We start from the raw sequence: 21,755 nt of genomic DNA, 5'->3' as shown, positions 1-21,755 counted from the left end.
ACTGACTGGCAGTGGTTCTCCAGGGTTTCAGGCAGGGGGACATTCCCAGCCCTACCCTGAAGATGCCAAGAAGTGAAGCTGAGTTCCCCCATCCCTGAGCTACAGTCCTTTCGCTCTTCCTCTACTGCAACACTGTCCCCTATAATATGAAAGCGGAAAAGGCTATTCTATCAGGATCAGTCCACTACAGCTGAAGTCTAGCACATGGCAGCCTGATAAATTAGATCTCTTAAACCGGGGTCTGCGGCTGCCAAGGGCAATACTGTAATTCATGCTGAGAAACGAGCTTGGGTCCCGTCTTCAGCCAGTAGCGCAGCCTGAGCAGCAAGGAGTATATAGCTGGCTCATCGTTTCAACACACAAGCCGTGCTTCTCAAACGGCGGTTTTACAGCTGCTGATTCTGCACATTGCAGCCGGTCTGGATTGCAACAATTCCCCTTTCGAGGCTTTGTAAATTTCTGCTCTTCTGAAATCACTATTACATCCTGGAAAACCGATCTTAAATACTTTTTATTAAAGATTTTCATCATCTACAAAAGAACATGCAATATCTCTCCCTTTTTTTGTTCAGATTATAAAGTCTTTTGGTTACATTCAATGTAAGTCAATATGGCATCCAGAGGGAAGGGGAGAGAGTAGAGGGGAGAGGGCGAGTGATAAATTTGCACATTATTTTTTCATTTTCCCAAATTGGTATATGGGTGAGGTTTTTATGTCAGCGTCATTTGGGTAGGTTCTCTTTCTATACATTGATTTATGTGGGTAGTGAGAGAAGGTTGAGGGGTGCTTGGGGCGTTGTTGTCTGCCTTTGATTGACCGCCATGAGATTCATTTGCATGTGTGGAAAGGAGGAATGAATTCTTGGGTCAAGTTAGCCATACTGATCTGTGTGCTGCTGGTAGATCCCTGCTATCATTATTGTCATTTTGACCTGTGTGTGTAAAAAAGGGGAGCCGAAGATCAAACCTATCCATTCTGAAGGAAATCAGCCCTGAGTGCTCACTGGAAGGACAGATCCTGAAGCTGAGGCTCCAATACTTTGGCCACCTCATGAGAAGAGAAGGCTCCCTGGAAAAGACGCTGATGTTGGGAAGGATGGAGGGCACAAGGAGAAGGGGACGACAGAGGACGAGATGGTTGGACAGTGTTCTCAAAGCTACTAACACGAGTTTGACCAAACTGCGGGAGGCAGTGGAAGACAGGAATGCCTGGCATGCTCTGGTCTACTGGGTCACGAAGAGTCGGACACGACTAAACGACTAAACAGCAACAACATCATACCAGGGTGAAGGTGTCCCCGTGTCAGTTTCTCCATTTTATTTGTCCCCATGTTATTTTTGATCTATCGGTTAGCTTTTCCATTAAAGCTGTTTCCCTATACAATTTGGTGCCCAAAGTCCATGTTTACTCCTGACAGGTCTCTCCAGTGTCCAGCTATGATGTTTCTGGCTGCTGAGAGTAGGTGGGTTATAAGCTCTTTCTACTGTGAGTGACCATTTCTGTCTGGGAAAATATTCAATAGGGTCAGTTCTGGGGTGGGTTCCAATACCTGCTTAGTTACTTTACATATTTCTTGTAGGACTGCTGTCCAAAAGGGTTGGATTCGGGGACAGTCCCACCACATGTGGACATACGTGCCTGTACAGGTACAGCCTCTCCAGAATTTTGGTAAGGTTCCTGGATGTATTAGCACCAATTTCCTCAGTGTAAGATGCCATCTATAGATAAGTTTCAAAGTGATTTCCCTTCTTTTGGCTGAAATGGATTTAAAGGGAGGTTTGGACCACATTCTAGTCCATTAGGTAGTTTATCTCGTAACCTATGTCATGCTCCCATTGTTTTTTAATTGTGTTAAGGGGGTCTGCAGAGTTGTGGAGCAGCATTTTGTATACTGCAGATGGAAAATGATTTTAAATAGAGCGAGTTGCAGTTCCTCAACCCCCTTTTGAAATGCGTTGAGCATTTTTAAAATGAAATAATGATTTTGTTCTTTTGGTATGGTTGTTAGGAGCAGCATATTCCCAGAGTATGCTACAGTTTGGACTATTACTCTGGTGCGAGACCCTAATTAGTAACTCTCCACTGGCATAGCCAAGAGATACGTGTCAGGATGTCTGCTCATTTAAAGGCAGAAAAAGACTTTGAGATCAGAAGGTTCTTTTACACAATCAGGTCTCCTGTTACCACAACTCTTTCTCCCACTTGACCACATATTAAAGTTTACAGCTTTACATGCTCAGGAACTGAATGAATCAAATCTACCAACCACAACACAGCTTGTAAACTATCATTTTTGTCCTGGGTAAATTAACTGCCAAGCTCTCATTTATTGCAGCAAATCCAATAAAATAATGATGCCGTGCGTTTTGAGTTTGCTGCAGTAAAAAACTCCCTAGACTTACTGCAGCAGATTTACATTGCGTCAGATGGTACACTGGGTTAGAGAGGCAGTGTGGCGTAGTGGGTGGAGTTTGTGCAAAGCACCTGATCTCCCTCATTCCAAAAAGGTAGGTACAGAATTGGAGAACGACAATAACTTCTTAAAGGATGTTGTGAACACTCTCACAAAAGGTTTTAAAACAAACAAACAAAATACACACGTTATGATAATCCCAAATTGATGATGCACCTATTACACATAGGCACATAGTTCAGGGCTTTGCATGGAGAAGAAGTCAGGCCCAATCTCAGGTATCTCCTGTTCAAAGGCTCAGGTAGCACAGGTGTGGGCTACCTATGGCTCTGGGAGTTGCAGTTTCTTAAAGGTCCTGAAAGTTTGTAGGTGACCCCCCATGTTCCCCTCACAGAGCCATAGTTCCCAGACTTCCTTGGCAACAGGGACTGATTGTTAAACCACTCTGAGAACTGTTCCTTTGCCCCACCAAAGGGCAAACATTTCCATCCTGAGGGCCATATTCCCTTCTGGGTGACCTCCTGAGGGCCACACGCCAATGACAGGCGGGGCCAGAGGCAAAAGTAGTGGAGCAATTTATGCAAATTACACCTTCGTCCAATGGGCTGGTTTCTTCACACAGTCCTCCATTCAGAAAAGCAAGAGACATCATCAGTATTTATTCCACCCAGGCAAAAACACCCAGAAATAAAAAGAAGGACCAATGCAGGGTATTGCCTGGAGAGAGGGGAGTGTGGCCTGGAGAAAGACCCAAGAAACAGACAGAGAGGCCCCTGGAGCCTGAAGTGATAGATCAGAGGTTTTCAACCATTTTGACTCCAAGGCTCCCTTTCTTGCAGAGTTGGCAGCCTCTCACCCTTTTTCAAACACCCTCCCTTGTGGAGTGTTTCCTCAGCCTCCTCTCCTCTCCCCTCTCCTTGGGAGTCCTCTGAGCAGCCACAGGTGCCGCCCCTGGTACCTGAGCTGCCCCCCCCCCGCCCCAAAGAGAACTGCCCCCTCACACTGGCCAGCCCCAGAGGCACCATTTGCCTGGGGAGCACGTAGCCAGGGTTACTGCTGCAGCAAACAGCCATGCAAGCCTTGGGGAGAAAAAGACAGGAGAGGGCATCAGATGAAGGAGGGAAGGAAAGAAAAGGAAAGGAGGCTAGTGTTGCCCAAGGCACCCCTGGCCATCCTTCAAGGCACCCCAGGGTGCCACAGCACACTGGTTGAAAACCACTGCTACAGATCTAAACTGGTTTCAACATAGTATCTTCTCCCTATTTAACTTAGGTGATGTTGGGGATTTGGGAGCTGGGCAAGGGGGAGGAGCAGGTTGCAGCTAGGGATGTTTTGCAGAATGCGCTCTCAGCAAATACTACAATTCCCCAAATTCTCTGGGGTAAACCTGAGCAGTACAAATGCTTTACAGTCATACCTCGGGTTAAAGTAGCTTCGGGTTGAGCATTTTCGAGTTGTGCTCTGAGGCTACCCAGAAGTAACGGAACACGTTACTTCTGGGTTTTGCCGCTCGCACATGCGCAGACGCTCAAAATGACGACATGCGCATGCGCGGAAGCGGTGAATTGCAACCTGCGCATGCGCAGACGCAGGTTGCGTTCGCTTCAGAATGCAAACGGAGCTCCGGAATGGATCCCGTTCGCATCCAGAGGTACCACTGTATTTTAAATGCATGCTACCCAGCTTTTCCCACATGAGCGCCTTTTTGAAATCCAACATCTCTCCTCTGTATATTCATTAGCATCTCTAGAATTAGGGTCTCAGAAAGGCTGCCAGGCCACCCCTCAAGCCCACCCACCCAATCAAACTGTTGTTTTGCAGTTGCAACAGAGACACAGCAGGGAGCTGGCTGCCCGCCAACTTCTTCACAGGTCCAGGACCAACGGCACAGAAAGGACAAGCTTGACATGGCTTGGAGTCGTATACCCAACTCATTATTGCATCTCTCTTTTGGTGCAGGTCTTCCTCCTACCCCCCCAAGCATATGGCACATTGTATACAGTTGATGTTGCTATGGTGACCTCACCCAACGGTCTCCGCCAACACAATAGGATACATGAAAGCTTTTGAATCCCTGTTCAAATGAGCGTTAAAAAACCCACAAACCCTCGCTGCTCATTAGCAACACAAACCCACAAAGGACTCCCCATCTGCACATTACAAGCGCATGTGCTGTCGAGCATGGTCAACGGGATCTTGTAGCACTGGTGCGCCCAGAAATACAATAGCTAAAAAAAGAGAGAGCATTGGTACAGCAACAGAGCACTTGGGATTTGCCATCCCGACTGCCGTGTCCCAAGAAGATCCCCAAAAGCCACATGGGCACAGCTGGCACCCCCAGATGTTTGCCTTCTTGCTGACAACCAGTCCAGGCCCTGGCTGCCCTCCTGCTCCTGAGTCTCAGCTGAGCGCAGCCCTAATAGTTAGTCCTCTTTGGCCTCGATTCTGCCCTTTCAGAACTGAGCAGGAGTGTGGGGACAAAACTAGAACTACAGTCTTGGGTTAAGAACTTAATTCATTCTGGAGATCTGTTCTTAACCTGAAACTGAAGGTACCACTTTAGCTAATGGGGCCTCCCGCTGCCGCCACACAATTTCTGTTCTCATCCTGAAGCAAAGTTCTTAACCCGAGGTACTATTTCTGGGTTAGCGGAGTCTGTAACCTGAAGCGTCTGTAACCCAAGGTACCACTGTAGTTGGCTCTGCTTGTTGTTGCCTCTGGCTCCCCCTACTGTTGGGCTCCCTGCCTTCCACCCTACCAGTCCCAATGGGCACCACAGCCACCACTGACACACAGTCATCAGATCCCTCAGCTTTTAACCAGACACAAGTCTCTCATTCGGCTTTGCTCATTGAAATACAATGGAGCCAACATCCATTTTCCTCTAAGAGTTGCTGGAGTGAGATGGGTGCTTGCGCATGGGATATGACAACATTTGTGAAATGAGCAAGGTAAGCAAAAAGGCAACGTGCCGATCAGGACCAGAGCCATGTTTGCTTTTCCTCTGCTTCGCAGAGGCCCAACCTACAACAATAGAAGCTTTCAGGAGCATTAAGTCAGCTGGGAGAGCATTATGGCCTCGTGGCGCCTGGGAGACATGCCGCCGAGACCAGGGGGGCTGGAGCAGAATAGTTTCGAGAGCTGAGGCAGGAAGATAGGCTATTGTGCCAACGGACTGTGGAGGCAGGACCAGACTGGGGAAGCAAAGCCCTGGGGATGTCACAGCATTGCACCAACTCTGCATCAATTGTTGCCATTCCATAAGATCCAGCAACCCGAGTTGGGAAAGGGTGAGATTCTATGGGTTCTGCTGTGACAGGCCAGATCCATCAGGCCTCCTCCTCTCCTCTCAACGGTCACCTGGTGCCAGCCATTCCACCAGACTGCCTCTGTGGGAGAGACAGGAAGCAGGGCTCATTTCATCAGCTTTGCTGGCACCTCCAGCAAACTGTGCCAGCTGGGCATTATAGGAACAACTGTTTTGATTTTCCTCTTCCCCTCCTTGTCCCTCGTGTACTGTGTTCTTTTAGATTTTACCCTACGGGTAGGGACTGTCTCGTTTTGATTGTACGTAAACCGCTCTTTCGCCGAGGAGCGGGGTACAAATGCTCTAAATAAATAAATAGAAAGAAAGAAAAATAAAATGTCACCCGGCTGCTTCTAGTTTTTTTGGAGGAAAATTAAATAAAAAGCACCCAAAGCAACATGCTCCATACAGTGGTACCTCGGGTTACAGACACTTCAGGTTACAGACGCTTCAGGTTACAGACTCTGCTAACCCAGAAATAGTACCTCGGTTTAAGAACTTTGCTTCAGGATGAGAACAGAAATCGCGTGGTGGCAGCGGGAGGCCCCATTAGCTAAAGTGGTACCTCAGGTTAAGAACAGTTTCAGGTTAAGAACGGACCTCCGGAACAAATTAAGTTCTTAACCCGAGGTACCACTGTACTGCCATTCTTTAGGATCAGGGGTGGGAAGCCTCAGGCCTTGGGGCCAAATGCAGCCCCCACCTCTCAATCTGGCCCTCAGAACTCTCCCCAGGGCCCTCACTGGCCCTGCTTGGTCACCTGAGTTTTAGTGCCCGACTAAAGCATGTCCTTGAGCTGATAATGTCTTTTGCTAGTGTGGACGAAGGATAGAATGAGCTGGGGGTGTGGAAGCAGAATCTAGCCCACATTACGAGGGGGGGGGAGAATACACCAGCTATTCTGCTGACCAGCATGTGGCCAGTGTTAGACATTAGCCAGGCGCCAGGCATGTTTTGCTACTGGTGTGGGTCCAATTGCGACCATTTGGAGATCTCTGTATGTCAGGCTGGTGACTGACATCTCCATCTGGCTAGCTCCTCAAGCTTTCTTAAGCATATAAGCAGAACAACTTATTTACTGCATTGTGATCCCACCTTTTTCTCCAAGGAGTACATGGTTCACCCTCTGCATCAGTTAAACCCCTACAATGACCCTGTGAGGTAGGTTAAGAGGCTATGACTGGTCCAAGGTCACCCAATGAGCTTCATGTCTAAGTGGGGATTTGAACTCTGATCTCCCAGGTCCTAGGTCCAACACACTAACCACTACACCACACTAGCTTCCTAGAACACTTTTGCTACGGGGCAGCACTATAAATTAAGTAGGTAAATAAACGGGGTGAAAGCAAAATGTCCCTTAGAGAAGAATCTGAAATATTCCGCTTGAATCTTCAATTTGTTTTATTCTGGGTTGTTCTATTGTGGCGATCGTAACCTAGGTTTAAGGTGTCATTAGGCAATTACATTATATATCTGAGTTTCTAACACTGCATGTTAGATATTCTGATAAATCATTATCAAGATATGCCACAGTGGATAACTGAGTCTAGCATTCTTCCTGTACTGATGGCTTGGTGCTAGAACTTACAGCAGAAGAGTGGAGTGAAAAAGAAGACAGACAGAAGCTTCGAGAAGGCCAGAGATTTTCCTGCAAATCCTTCATTTGGTTGGAGCCTCAAGGCTGTGATGTCAACGCAACGACCTCAATGCTCCACATCTGGGTAGCTTCCTGCCATCCCCATTTTGAGTCTGCAGTAGCAAACCGACATCACTGTTACAAACTTCCTTGCCGCTTCTCCTCTCGGAAAAAGTAGGTCAACGCATTGGATCATCTGCTCAAATGCTGCTAAGCTAGTAGAGAAAGTAGAGGCTATGAAGACCGCCAGATCACTGGTGAAAATGAGGGAGGAGTCCTTCTGAGTATATGCGCAGGAGAGTCTACTTTCGTAGCCAATTTAAGGAGAATTCGCACATACACACACATGTTTATCACTTGAAGATTGCAGTGTCCAAACAGGGCTCTGTCACCCCAGTCTCAGCCTGCCCACTTTCTTAGTTACAACCAGTCCAAGGGGTGGCACAACCTGCAAGCTTCTTCCTCCTTAATCTTAGGGTTGTCTTTATGGACTTCACCAGAGACTCCTGAATAAGTTTAGTGGACAAGAAATAACAGGAGAAGTCCTCTTGTGGATCAGGAATTGGTTAGGTTGCAGGAAGCAACGAGTGAGAATAAATGGGCAATTCTCTGGTATTGGTATTGGAATCTGTGCTTTTTAACTGGCTCATAAACGGTCTAGAATTAGGAGTGAGCAGTGAGGTAGTCAAGTTTGATGGTACTGAATCAGTGGTTTTCAGCCAGTGTGCCATGGCACCCTGGGGTGCCTTGAATAATGGTCAGGGGTGCCACGGGCAACACGGCCTCTGTCCCTCTTTCTTTCCCTCCCTCCTGATGCCCTCTCTGCCTCCCAAAGGCTTGCACAGGCGTTTGCTGCATCAGTAGCCCTGGCTACGTGCTCCCCAGGCAAATGGTGCCTCTGGGGCTGGCCAAGGGGTGCTTCCAAGGCCTCTGTGGGGCACTGTGAGGAAGCACCTCTCCTTGGCATTGGGGAGGGGCAGCTCAGAGACCAGGGGCAGCAGCAGTGGCTGCCCAGAGAGGCTGTCCTAAGGAGAGGGAAGAGGAGAGGAGGCTGAGGGAACACTCCATAAGCAAGGGTGTTTGAAAAGGGGTGAGATGAGCCTCGCAACCCCATAGTCGCCTTTGACGGGACTTAACTGTCCAGGGGTCCTTTACCTTTCCACTAGCTTTCCACTTATAAAGAATTTCTTTTCTTTTCTTGGGGGTGGGGTGGGGTTTGTGCACAAATGAGTTTGCTCATCGGCAATCTGATGTGGTACAGCCCATCTATCATTTCTGGGCTCTACCACCACTGGATTTTGCCCTAGCATGTTCACAGAAGAAGCATTTGAACCAAGGACAACTTTGGCTTATAGTTTAGAATCTTAAACAATCTGGATCTGATACTATTGTAAAAACAAAACAAAATTAATTCCAGGTAGGGAGTTTCCCCCTGCCCTACCCATCCATGTGACCGAAGAACTTCCAATTTCCCTTCAGCTGAAAAAAAGTGAACTGCAATGCAGATATATCACAAGGGGGTGGGAAGAAAGTTAGCATTTGTGTCAGCAGACTAAGCAAGAAAGGCTAGGTATAAAAAAAATATTTTGTTTGTTGCCAACTGCATCGTGTACTTTCGGGTGTGACATTAGTCAGCAAAACCTGCTTGCTTCACCAGTGGAAGCTTTAAGAATTGCTGTGGGGAGGAAGCCAACAACGGCTTTGTGCAGGGTAGGCATCGGAAACACATCACGCCTCAAGGCTGCCAAATTGCCAGGAACTGGGCTTCTCCCGTTTTCAGTTTCATGGCTATGCTCAGCCGCCGCAGTGGAAGGCAAATGCTTCTGAATACCAGTTGCTGGAAACCACAGAAGGGGATGGTGCTCTTGTGCTTGAATCCTCAGTCCTAGAGCATCTATCCGTCTTGCATGCAGAAGGCCCACGTTCAGTCACTGGCATCTGTAGGTAGGGCTGGGAGAAGACCCTGTCTGATACCCTGGAGAGCCACTGCCACACAGTGTGGACAATTCTGAGCTAGATAGACCAATACAGTCATACCTAGGGTTAAAGTTGCTTCAGGTTGAACGTTTTCGGGTTGCACTCCACAGCAACCCGGAAGTAACGGAACGCGTTACAGTCATACCTCCAGTTGAATGTGCTTTGGGATGAGCACGTTCGAGTTGCGCTCTGCAGCAACCCGGAGGTAAAGGAGTGCGTTACTTCTAGGTTTCGCCGCTTGTGCATGCGCAGACGCTCAAAATGACGTTACACGCATGCGCAGAAGCAGTGAAAAGTGATGCACGTGTGCACAGACATGCCATTGCTGCTTACGTTTGCTTCTAGATGCAAAGAGGGCTCTGGAATGGATCCCGTTTGCATCTAGAGGTACCACTGTACTTCCAGGTTTCGCCGCTTGCGCATGCGCAGACGCTCAAAATGACATCACGCGGATGCACAGAAGCGGCAAATTATGACCCGCGCATGCGCACAGACTCAGGTTGCATTTGCTTCAGGATGCGAACGGGGCTCCAGAATGGATCACATTCGCATCCAGAGGTACCACTGTACTCTGAGATTCAGTATAAGGCATATTCCTACATTCAGCACATTACTCCAGATGAGGTGCCACCTTCACCTGCTGTCCCAGTACCAACACCTTTGGAGAAACTACCACTATTCTCAAACCAAGAGGCTCTGGAATCTCTTAATGTCTCTAGTTGTCGACAGGAAGAAAGAAATAACAGGGTTTGATGGATACTTCAAATTCAGCCACTATGAGAAAGCCCAAAATTACGCAACTCCAAAGACTTATAGTTAAGGGAGTCCTGAATTAAAGGGCTTTATTAGCTGTTACTTCTATCTAATTAGTGCAACACCATGATACTGCAAGCAATGAATTATGGAAAGAAACCTGAAGCCATGTCTCCGAGAAAGCTGTTCTAGAGAGCATAGTGCAAACACTCGTAAGACTTCCATTGCCCCCTCCCAAGCTGTATCTTTTAAACATATATTTGTAGTGACAGCTTTATCCTGGGACAATTGCCCCTAAAGCGTTTGGAACTGAGCAGAGGTTGTTCCGATGTCAATTTTCGAAGATTCTAAAGTTAGCGTTTCCTCTGATGTGCCCATGGTTCTGTAGCACAGAACAGAATTTTCAGTCCTCCTGGCCACAGATACAAAGAGGACAGAGTGGCGCTTTCCAAAGCGGCAACCTTCGGACGCTCTACGCATTGCAAGGGAGTATTTATCTTTTATTACTTTATAGAAAGTATTTATACACTGCCAACTCAAATATCAAAGGCCCTGCAAGACACTTAAGTTTGACAGAACATAAAATGCCACTGAGAACAATACAAAATAGTCATTAAAATGGATTACTCAAAGAAGTTTAAGCATCTGCACAGGCCTCGCAGCATGAAAAGGTCTTCAAGTAATGTCTGAAAGTCAACAGCAAAGATGCTTGCTGGAAAGAGTATTCACCTCAAAAAGGATATTGTAGAGTTGGGAAAGGTTCAGAACAGGCCTACCAAAATGATTAAGGGGTTGGAGAGATTCCCTCGGGAGGGAAGGTTGCAACATTTGGGACTTTCTATCTTGGAGGAGAAAAAGTAAGTAAGAGGCGACATGCTAGAAGTTTATGAAATTATACATGGCATGAATTAAGGGAGTGGATAGAGGAAAGATTTGATCCCTCTCTCATAACAGTAGAACTCATGGAAATTCAGTGAAGCTGAACATTGGATAATTCAGGACAGATAATTCAGGATTTCTTCATATAAGTTCATAGTTAAAACTCTGGCACTTGTTCCCACGGGAGGCAGTGATGACCACCGACTCAGATGCCTTTAAAAGAGGATTGGACAGATTCGTGCAGGATAAGAAGAAGAAGAAGAGTTTGGGTTTGATATCCCACTTTATCACTACCCGAAGGAGTCTCAAAGCGGCTCACATTCTCCTTTCCTTTCCTCCCCCACAACAAACACTCTGTGAGGTGAGTGAGGCTGAGAGACTTCAGAGAAGTGGAAGTGTGACTAGCCCAAGGTCACCCAGCAGCTGCAGTGGAGGAGCAGAGACGCGAACCTGGTTCACCAGATTACAAGACTACCGCTCTTAACCACTACACCACACTGGCTCTGAATGGCTACTAGTCATAATGGAGGCTGTGCTCTGCACCTTCACAGTCAGAGGCAGTATACCTCTGAATCCCAGTTGCTGGAAGGGAGAGTGCCCTTGTTCTCAGGCACTGCTTGCTGGTTTCCTGCACAGGCATCTGGTTGGCCACTGTGAGAACAGGATGCTGGTCTAGATGGGCCACTGGCCTGATCCAGCAGGCTCCTTTTACGTTCTTAAAGCATGAGAGCAGCAACAGGAAATGTCACAATTTCTCGTTGAGGCCAATCAGGCTTCTGAGACCCAGGGGAGCTGCCAACAGTGCTTGAGGGCTTTGTATATGAATACAAGAGCCATGAACCTGGAATTGCCTTGAGACAAAAAGTAGTCAAGTCAACACTCAGAAACAGACTGGAAGTTGGCGCATGTGACACAGCACTGGCCAGTCAGTTCATCTAGTCCTTTACTGTCTGCTCTGACTGGCAGCAGCCCTGCAGTGACAGATACAGTCCTTTCTCAGTACTGCTGTCCAAACCCATCTTTTAACCACAGATGATTAGCCTTCCAAATTGGTGACCACCACTGCTTCTTGTGGGAGCGGATTTCCCTAGTAATCAATCAGAATGATAACGAACTAAACGGACACCCCCCCCTTATCTCTCATTTCTTTCAAAGAAGGACACTGACATTTCAAGGAAGAGGCATGAAATTCCCTGGGGGAGGGGAGGGGGTACATCAACAATGTCAGGAAATGCCTCCATGCTGGGAAGGTTCAGGAAGTGCTTGGGATGCCTTCCTCCCAATCTCGGGGCGTAGGAATAAAAACCAACCTCCGTTCCTGATAGCTGAGATTCCTCGATAGAAGTCTTCAAAGCTGATTACTCCAAGCCCAGCGGGGTCCAAGAACTTGGTCAGGTCTTTCACCTGCAGGAGGGAAAAAACCGAAAGCAAATCAATGACCCAGGTTTACACAGCTAGACTAGAGCCTAAGCTTGGGCTTTAGACCAGGCATAGGCAAACTCCGGCCCTACAATTCCCATCATCCCTAGCTAACAGGACCGGTGGTCAGGGATGATGGGAACTGTAGTCCCAAACATCTGGAGGGCCGGAGTTTGCCTATGCCTGCTTTAGATCAGTGTTTCCCAACCTTGGGCCTCCAGCTGTTTTTGAACTACAATTCCCATCATCCCTGACCACTGGTCTTGCTAGCTAGGGATGATGGGAGTTGTAGTCCAAAACCAGCTGGAGGCCCAAGATTGGGAAACACTGCTTTAGATAATACTTTCCTGGAGGGCTGTCAAGAGAGAGCAGAACAGAACCTAACAGGCTTAAGGTGCATTTCTGCACTATGCATTTAAAGCAGCATCATACCACTTTAAGCTGTAAGCATCCCCGAAATAATTCATGCAAGGTGTTTTGAACATTTCACCTGCTAGAAATTTTGAAACGAGGGGACTTATTTTTAGTAAGCTGTTGCAATAATCATGTCCCTTTAAAAGGCCTTTTATATTTGGTACCAGCTGTGTTTTTTGGGGACAATACGCAGCCTGACATGGTGTCCCAATTAAGAGGATTCTACATTTAGAAGCTCGACAAAACAATGCCCGTAATAGAAAATTTTTGTAACCAAGTAGCAATTAGTGGGAAGTGGCGGAAATCAGGTTAGCAGGCGCCGGGGTTCTGGCAACGTAACTGGAAGGCAGAAAGGGGGTATTCAGAATCAAGCAATATCAGAGGGAGAGATGAGGCAGCAGGGATTCTCCACTGGCTCAGCTGAGAGACCAGCAACTTTGAGCTCCTTCTGCCTTTCAATAGTTTGCATTCTGGGAATTCTGCAACTAGGAACAAGCACCAGCATTTGCTTTTGCCCCCCCCCTTTCCCCTCCCAATCAATTTTCCTTGTGTGTTGTGGTCCTTGGGTTGTGTCCAACATTAGCCATACCTAGTGTAGACTCAATGAAATTAATGGGTGTGACTAAACTAGGTCTTTTCGTTTCAGTGGTTTCACTCCAAGTAGAACGTATCTGGATGCAACCCTTTGACTGTATATCTAAGGTCAGGAGCTATCTTTATTGTTGATACATCTGCAAGCTGCTCTGAGAATCTTTCCCACCACCCCATATAAAAATACTTTGAATAAATGAGTTTAGAAATAATCTAATCTAGTGCAGAAGTCAGGTTAAGCATCCTACTCATAGACCGACTGAAATTAAGAGGCTTACGTTAGTCAGGTTCATTAACTTCAGTCGGTCTGCTCTGACTAGGGCTTGTGTTGGATTATATGGCTTTTACTAAAAAAAAATATCTTGGAAGTGGCCTTTATCAGGGATGGGGGCTGTTTTCCAGACAGAGGGCCACATAATATTTTCTGGGCATTACCCCAGGGCCACATGCCAGTCAGTGCTGGAGCAGAAGCCAACTTGGGCAGTGCATCTTCCATCCAAGCAACCAGAGATTGTCCAAGTTCAAGGGCCCATTTCCAGCCAGGCAAACACACTCAAGGAAGATGTGAAGCAAGACCAGTGAGGGCTGTGGCCTGGGAAGAGTTCTGAGAAGCAGACAGAGATCTAGAGGGCCACATTTGAAGTTCCTCACCTCTAGTCTAGATTAATAGCATCAGCTCCCAGCCACCCCCCTGCTGCTGCTGCTGCTGCTGCTGCCACCCCCAAATGTTTTTTAGTTGTTTGGGGAGTGAAAGTCTCCCACCAATGCACTCACATGCAGTGACTCATTTCAACCCTCACAAAAGCCATCAGTCATCACTTCCTTTCTGTACCGTTCAGGGCATGTGGAAATTACAGCATCTACAGGTAACATCAACCCTTGAGCCCATCAGCAGCACGGAAAAGTAAAAAGATGCATGCAGACTTCTTGCATTCCTCTGCGGAAAGTTTTGCTTTCAGCACACAACAGGAAGCAGATCAGAAGTTTTGAGAAAAGGGCACTACAGAGTAACACACTGCCACGTTAATTTGCAACTGATGTGTTGTTGTTTTTTAGGAAAGGAAGAAATTGCTTACGGTGGTGTTCACCACCTCGGCATTTCTCTTGGTGAACTTTCATCACATGAAGTTCTGAAGTTGCCCTATGAGCTGGGCCCTCAAACTTAGTCAGGTGTCCGATTTACCCTCCCCAAATACCAGAAGGAAAGGACAAGAGACAGGAAACACACATCCCTTTGTCTGCTCCATCAAATGCATGTTCTACCTAATGAAAACCATGTGCAGAGAAGCAAGGAAAAACCCCGATTCAAGCCATTCTGTGCCAGATTTTAAACGAGATTTTATTGATATAATGCACTTAGGCGCTCAAAGAGCAGGCCAACTAAAAAGCTTAATATCTTGCAGGTACACTAAATGGCACCCATATGGCACAGTGCAACCCATAATCGGATATCGTGAAGCTTATACAGGCTTCATACTAAACAGCCGTTTTCTCTTAGGAGGATAATTTTCTTCCCTGGCATCATGGCCTAAGACAGCAAGCGTCACGGGGAGGCAAAAAGGCACAGTATAAGCAACAGGCAGGCAAGAGCACCCTCAGAAGCCCCTTATTAGGCAGGTGGGGCCGGCTCTACCATTAGGCAGATATGATGCTGAAGCCTCCTCTTCCTAAATTTCCCAAGCTGCCACCTGTCCCAAGGCAGGAAGCAAGGCAGCCAGGCTCCCCAAGCCAGTATCACCTCTCTCATAAACCTATAAAGAGCCCTGCTGGATCAGGCCAAAGGAGGCCCATCTAGTCCTGCATCTCATTCTCACCGTAGACAACCAGGTGCCCTTGGGAAGCCCGAATACAGGACTTGAGTGCAACAGCAATGGGCGTACTCCAGCACTGGAATTCAGAAGTGTACTGCCTCCAATAGTGGAGGAAACCATCGTGGTTAATTGTAGGTGTAGCCCATGGGGTGCCCTGTGGGTGCAGCTGGACCACAGCTCCCATTCACCCCTGACCACTGGTCGTGCTGACTGGGGCTGATGGGAATGGGAGGTCATCATCATCAAACCTTTTATTGGCATCACATACAAACATACAAATCAATACAGAATTACCACTTCCCTAGTGGCACAAAACATTTGCTAAAAGAAAGGAGGCAGAGCAGTCTATCGTCACATCTCTAGGTCTCCAGGGAGATCAGAAGTCTGCAGTGTATTTCAACGACAAAAAACCAAATAGAGTTATTTAGCCACTAACTTGGTGAGCTCCTGATCATTCCCCAGTAATAGAAACTGTATGACCTCCAACTCTGGTTTCCATTTGGGGGTACAGAGTTGATCTAGAAATTGCTGGCGGAGATCAGCATATAGTTTACAATTAAGAACCATATGTGTAAGGGTTTCCACCAGGTGGTCTTCACCTGGGCAAGTTCTTTCTCCTTCCACCCTGCCTGAGAACCTTCCCCAAAGGAGGTTTGATGGATTTGAATTAAACCTGGCCAGAGAAAATGCCCTTCTTTCTTGAGGGTTAAGCAGAAATTCAAGGTAATTGTGGTTAGTTTCATGTGCCCAAGAAAGTTGAAAATAAAGAGTGGAACATGTTTTCTCTGCTGCTTCTGTTAGTTCTTGGCATCCAGTATCCCACAACCTAGTTTTTATTATAGCCTTGGCAGATGGTAGCCATTGGGGTGCCTGTGGGTGCGGCTGGACCACAGCTCCCCTGATCACTGGCCGTGCTGACTGGGGCTGATGGGAATGGGAGGTAACTGGGGTGTAGTAACACCTGAAGAGCACCACACTGGCTGTCTCTGAACTGGAGCAACGGCATGGAGGAAAAGCAACATGTTTTTGTTCCCCCCATGATGCAGAGGGATCCTCCCATTACTTTCAGGGTGCGGGAAAGTACATGCCACAGACGTACTGCACGCAGGGAACCCTGAACTCTATCCAGACTGCTGTTTTATTGCAGGTGTATACAGCAACATGCTGCTGACACAAAGCACCTTTGAAGTGGATTTATCATCGACACATCAGCCCGCTTTATCTGTAGCCCCATTCAACATTTTCCAAGACATCAAGGTAGATTCTCACTATTTTGCATGCAGAGAAGATAGTCTAAGCACTAAGCTATGGCCCTTCCCCAAAACTAAGCTGTACAATGCTAATAATGCAAAACGTTACAGTTCCTGGAGGTGTTCCCTGGAAGGAGCCACAACCCACAGGTAAGGTGCCAAATCACCAACGGTTCAGGTTGTCTTGTTTGCTAACCCAGCTCAGAAGCCCTTTCTGCTTTCCTGTTGTTAACCAAGCTAACTGCGGGATTAAACGCCTGTTAATATGCAACCCTGCATTTCGCCAGGAGCACGTTTCCGTTCTATTGCAATTATAGCCAGTCAATCAATCATTAAAAAATCCCCTCCAGAGACCCTATCCAATAACAGCAATGGCAAATTATAAAGGGACAAAGGCAGGTTCTCTATCCAAGTTAAAACAAAACTTAGCCAATTATCTGTTGGGTCAGACTGAGTATACGGATAATGATTCTTTAAAGAAAACTTTTAGCAATCAATCTGTTTGTTACCCTGAAGCTTTGCCTTGGTGTTTAATCCAGTGTGGTGCAGTTGTTTGAGTGCTAGACTAGGGCCTGGGAAGTCAGGATTCAATCCCCCACTCAGCCAGGAAGCTAATTGGGTGACTTTAGGCTAGTCCAGGCTGTCTCTCAGCCTAACCTGCTTCCCAAGGCTGTTTAAGAGCATAAAATGTGGAAGGGGAGAAGCATGGATTTCACCCTGGAAGTCCTTGGAGGAAAGGTGGGATCACACCAAAAAAGGAAGTTTCTTTCCAGGGAAGTGGCTGTGCAGGTAAAGTTTATCATGCCGTTCAAAAGGGTTGTTTTAACTTCTATCAAACTTAAAGGGACTCCTGACCATAAGGTCCAGTCGTGGCCAACTCTGGGGCTGCGGCGCTCATCTTGCTTTATTGGCCGAGGAAGCCGGCGTACAGCTTCCGGGTCATGTGGCCAGCATGACTAAGCCATTTCTGGAGAACCAGAGCAGCGCACGGAAACACCGTTTACCTTCCCACCAGAGCGGTACCTATTTATCTACTTGCACTTTGACATGCTTTCGAACTGCTAGGTTGGCAGGAGCAGGGACCGAGCAACAGGAGCTCACCCCGTCGCAGGGATTCAAACCACCAATCTTTTGATCGGCAAGTCCTAGGCTCTGTGGTTTAACCCACAGCACCACCCATGTCCCCTATCAAACTTGGGAGTGAGCTATAACATTAACCCTACAATCCCATGTATGCTTATGATGGGGTTAAGTCTCATAAACCCAGCTACACACCTCCAAGCCATCCCACTTTGGAGGGGGCAACAAGTTATTCCAGAATAAAATCATCACCTTAAGGTCTTCATGGCGTAAGTATGGATTTCTAAGGGCTAGGATGGGGACCTAGCCATTGGTCAGCTCTGGAAGATGCAAACCCCAGAGGAGTGCACCTAAGTGCACAGAGCTATAAGCTTAGCATGAAGTTGGAGAACCTGTGGCCCTCCAGAGGTGGCTGGACTATGACCTCCATCATCCCTGACCATTGGTCATGACTGCTGAAAATGGAGTCCAGCAGCATATGGAGCGACTTCATGAGTTTAGCATTTATAGACTGTGTAATACAGAGACACACACTGTGTGTGTGTGTGTGTGTGTGTGTGTGTGTGTGTGTGTTAGGCACCCTGGGACACACATATACACACATTCCTTAGACAGGAGGTTATGCATAGGGTGCCAGGAAGAACATTCCTTGCCTCTAGGTGAAATGTTTCCATTATTGATATTGTTCTGAACTGAAGCAACGAAGAAGGGATTTCAGATCCCCGCACGGGCGCCAGTTAAAATGAACTGAGAAAAGTGTGCATCGCAGAGAGGAAGTTGGCAGGAGAAACCCAAACCAGAAAGAAAAACAAGAGGTGCAATTGAGAACAGGAGCCCTGTATGTAATAGCACTTATTGCCCCTCCTAAATCAAGGGTTTCGCCATATGGATTTGGCTGGACACAAGGCGGGGGGGGGGGGGGGAAGCAAGGATACTGTTTCTGTCAAGAGCCCAAGCTTTTCAAACAGGAAGGAATGGGTGGGATCTGAGCCAAAGCACACACACAAGGCTGTATAGAACGGGGCCGACACCCTCCAGCAAGACAGTAGGCCTACTGTATACAAGCCTTCGCCAACCTAGCACCCTCCAGATGTTTTGTGCTACATATCCCATCAGCCTAAGCCTGTACATTGGGCCAAGGCTGGTGTCTCCCTTCTTTTAGCCATCATGCTGGACCACAGCCCCCCATCTTCAAAGAGCTTCAAGCAAGGTTGGGCGAAAGGCCAGACCAGCAAAAAGGACATACAGGGCTGTCTCCCCATTATTGTCAGGGTCCTCAACAATGAAAGGCTGAAAGACTTGGCGAGATGACTCCCCCCCCCCCCCCAAAGCAGCATGGATTTGTTTCCTTTTCTTGTATTCCACATAGGGCTTTTGAGATCGCTTGTAGCGATGAACACACCTCCTGTCACAGTTGAGAAAAGTTCTCTAAAGCCCGTACTTGCAATCATAAAGACTAGAAGCTTGGCTTTCAATTATTCTGAAAGATCAGGATCCTGTTACCAACAACAAAGCCATTGGCTTTTTCTGTGCTTCTTTTTTTTCAGAACCAGAGAAGACACAAAGTGCTATAGATTGGCATTATGTGCCAAGAGGGCCACTGTTTTGATTCAGCACTGGTTGAAGTTACAGTACATAAGCAGAGACAAGGCTTCCCCCACCCAAAAAAACCACAAAACCATTTGAAGCAAATTTCTAATTCTTTATCTAACATATGTGATGCCTTTATAATTAAGTGTGAACTAATTTCCGATGGCCTTAATGCTACTACTCTAGTATCTGCAAAATGCTGCATTCAAAAGTGAAAATCTTACACCTTCAAATTATTTTTGTTACCATCCTGTCTTAACCATGGTATGTTCACCGCTCACGTAGTGCTTAACCATGTTTAAACAGACTTGTCCACAAAGTGGGATTTCACATGCTGGTTGGCCATCCCAACCATGGTTTAAGCATTCAAAAATGGGAGACTTGCTCTTGCTCAACCATGGTTAAAATGTTTAATCTTCATATGTGCATCTTACCAAAATAAGCAACCTTTGATGTACAAGGTATTGTTCAAATTTTACTCTATTTATAATTGCTTGCCGAAGAACTCAGGACAAGGGAGATCTCCTCTGAATAATTCGTAACAGGACCGCAGAAGAGGAAACCAGTTCTTCTTGACAAGGATTGGCTTTCAGGCACAGCAAGTGTTTGCCCTCTGCAGGAATATTTACTTCTGGCAAAACCAACTGAGCTGAAGTCTGATACAATCTACAGAGAACAATTCCTGCACTGTGGCTCCTGTTTCAGGGGCAGTCCAGAAAGGATCTTATTCTCACTGAGAATTCCTTTATCAAGCTTCCTTTACAGAAACCACCAAAATATTTCACCCTGGCCAGGCAGATGGAGAGGAAGGGTGGGGGAAGCCCATCAAAAGATTTATTGAAGTTTGGGTCTTAAAAATTACACCAAGAGAGGAAATAGTAAGCCTATGAAGTAAAAAAAGAAATGAAAATATTCCCGATTCCTTAACCACAAAGATGCAATGCTAAAGCAAGGAACTCCGAATGAATGGGTGTGTCCAAACAGTAAATGAATTAATCTTCCTGTGTTCAGAAAGTTAAACATGGTTCAACCTTGAATCACAGAACACAGCACTCTATTTCTTTCTCTCTCTCTCTCTCTCTCTCTCTATATATATAGAGAGAGAGATCTATATAGAGATATAGAAATAGAGATAGAGATATAGATATATCTTATTTTTCGCTCCATAAGACGCGCCTAGTTTTTAGAGGAGGAAGGGGAAATCCCCTTTTTTGGAGGATCAGCTCACAGTTGTTGAGCTTACTTTGCAAAGGGGAAAAATTCTGTTTTTACAGGGGCCAGAGCCGGAAAGGGAGCCAGTGACCGACCACACATTCGCTCCATAAGGTACACAGACATTTCCCCTTACTTTTTAGGAGGAAAAAAGTACGTCTTATGGAGCAAAAAGTACGGTGTGTGTGTGTGTGTGTGTGTGTGTGTGTGTGTAAGTTTTATATAAAGGAGATAAATTAGACAAAAACCACCTACAATGGGATGTTCTCAATGGGACTTTCAGGCAGGAATATATGCACCCCTTAGATCTTTATGCACTTGAATACTCACTAGAGATGGGTGTCTGTCAATTCAGCTTCTTCAAGTTGCAGATTTTTCCAAACTTAAGATCAGTTTGCCACATTTCCTTATCAGTCTACGATCCTCCCCCCACTGCAAGTCCTCATGAAAATAAATAAGAATTTTAGTGCTAATTTCTCCAACATACACTTTTTTGGTCTGCAATTTTCCCCAGTATAATGCATTTTTCTATGTTATTGCGCATTTCAATGCACACTTTTCTGCAGTTTGTGTAGTTTTGTACAGAATACATGGCTGGAGAGCCACATTGCAAAATTTGGAGAAATGTGAATCTCAAACGACGGCTGAGCTTCCGTTCACATATTGTTTTGGATAGCGCGAATAAGGTAGATCCGCTTTCAGTGCGAACTGAATCCAATTTCTCTTCCCCCCACTATTACTCCCGCATGAATATATGAACTGGCGCTGTTAAAAAGAACTGTGTTTGGGGAGATGGAAGACAAGCTCTGCCTGTGCTTTATCTTACGGCTCGTCTGCCCAAGAAATCGCCATGTGATGCCACAGGAGTGTTTGCCGTATGTTGCAGACTTCAACTCCCAACAGCCCCAAGCCAGAGTGGTCCATAGTCAGGGAGAATGGGAGATGAAGTCCAGCAACATCTGGAAGGCGCTACATTGGCTACCCCTATGTGGTGTCTGTGGAGCAATGGGAGAAGTCCCTTGCCTACCTCACAGGGTTGTTGAGAGGATAAAATGGGAAGGAGGACAGAACCACGTACGGCACCGCAAACCCCTTGAAATGAGAAAATGAGATAGAAATATAGTATCAGCTGTGGCTCCTGACCTGCCAATTAAAAATCAACAGGGGAGTGAGCTGCCCTTGACAGTAATGGGGAAGAGCTTCAGCTTAGCGGTCGAGCCTCTGCCTTGCTTGCAGAACGTCCCAAGTTCAATCCCCAGGCAAGTCTGGAAAAGACCCACAGCCTGAAACCTTGGACAACTGCTGCTGGTCAGTACAGACCAGCGTTCCCCAAACTTGGGTCTCCAGCTGTTGTTGGACTACAACTCCCATCATCTCCGACCACTGGTCCTGCTAGCTAGGGATGATGGGAGTTGTAGTCCA

The 21,755-nt window shown here is 46.8% G+C and overlaps 1 protein-coding gene across 17 annotated transcripts in view; it reads right to left on the bottom strand.

Moving 5' to 3' along the window:
- RAB11FIP3 (RAB11 family interacting protein 3) overlaps positions 1 to 21,755 on the bottom strand; it is an 87,317-nt gene that overhangs the window by 48,300 nt on the left and 17,262 nt on the right. For all 17 annotated transcript variants that reach the window (XM_083711099.1, XM_083711103.1, XM_083711089.1 and 14 more), the window contains one exon: positions 12,277 to 12,370. In XM_083711099.1, the coding sequence (XP_083567225.1) occupies positions 12,277 to 12,370 (94 nt within the window). The remainder of the gene's footprint in view (positions 1 to 12,276; positions 12,371 to 21,755) is intronic.

Source organism: Podarcis gaigeae, assembly GCF_964106915.1.
Source record: "Podarcis gaigeae genome assembly, chromosome: 14".
Lineage (NCBI taxonomy): Eukaryota > Metazoa > Chordata > Lepidosauria > Squamata > Lacertidae > Podarcis > Podarcis gaigeae.
The sequence above is the reverse complement of the archived record's forward strand: the minus strand, read 5'-3'. Positions and strand labels throughout refer to the sequence as shown.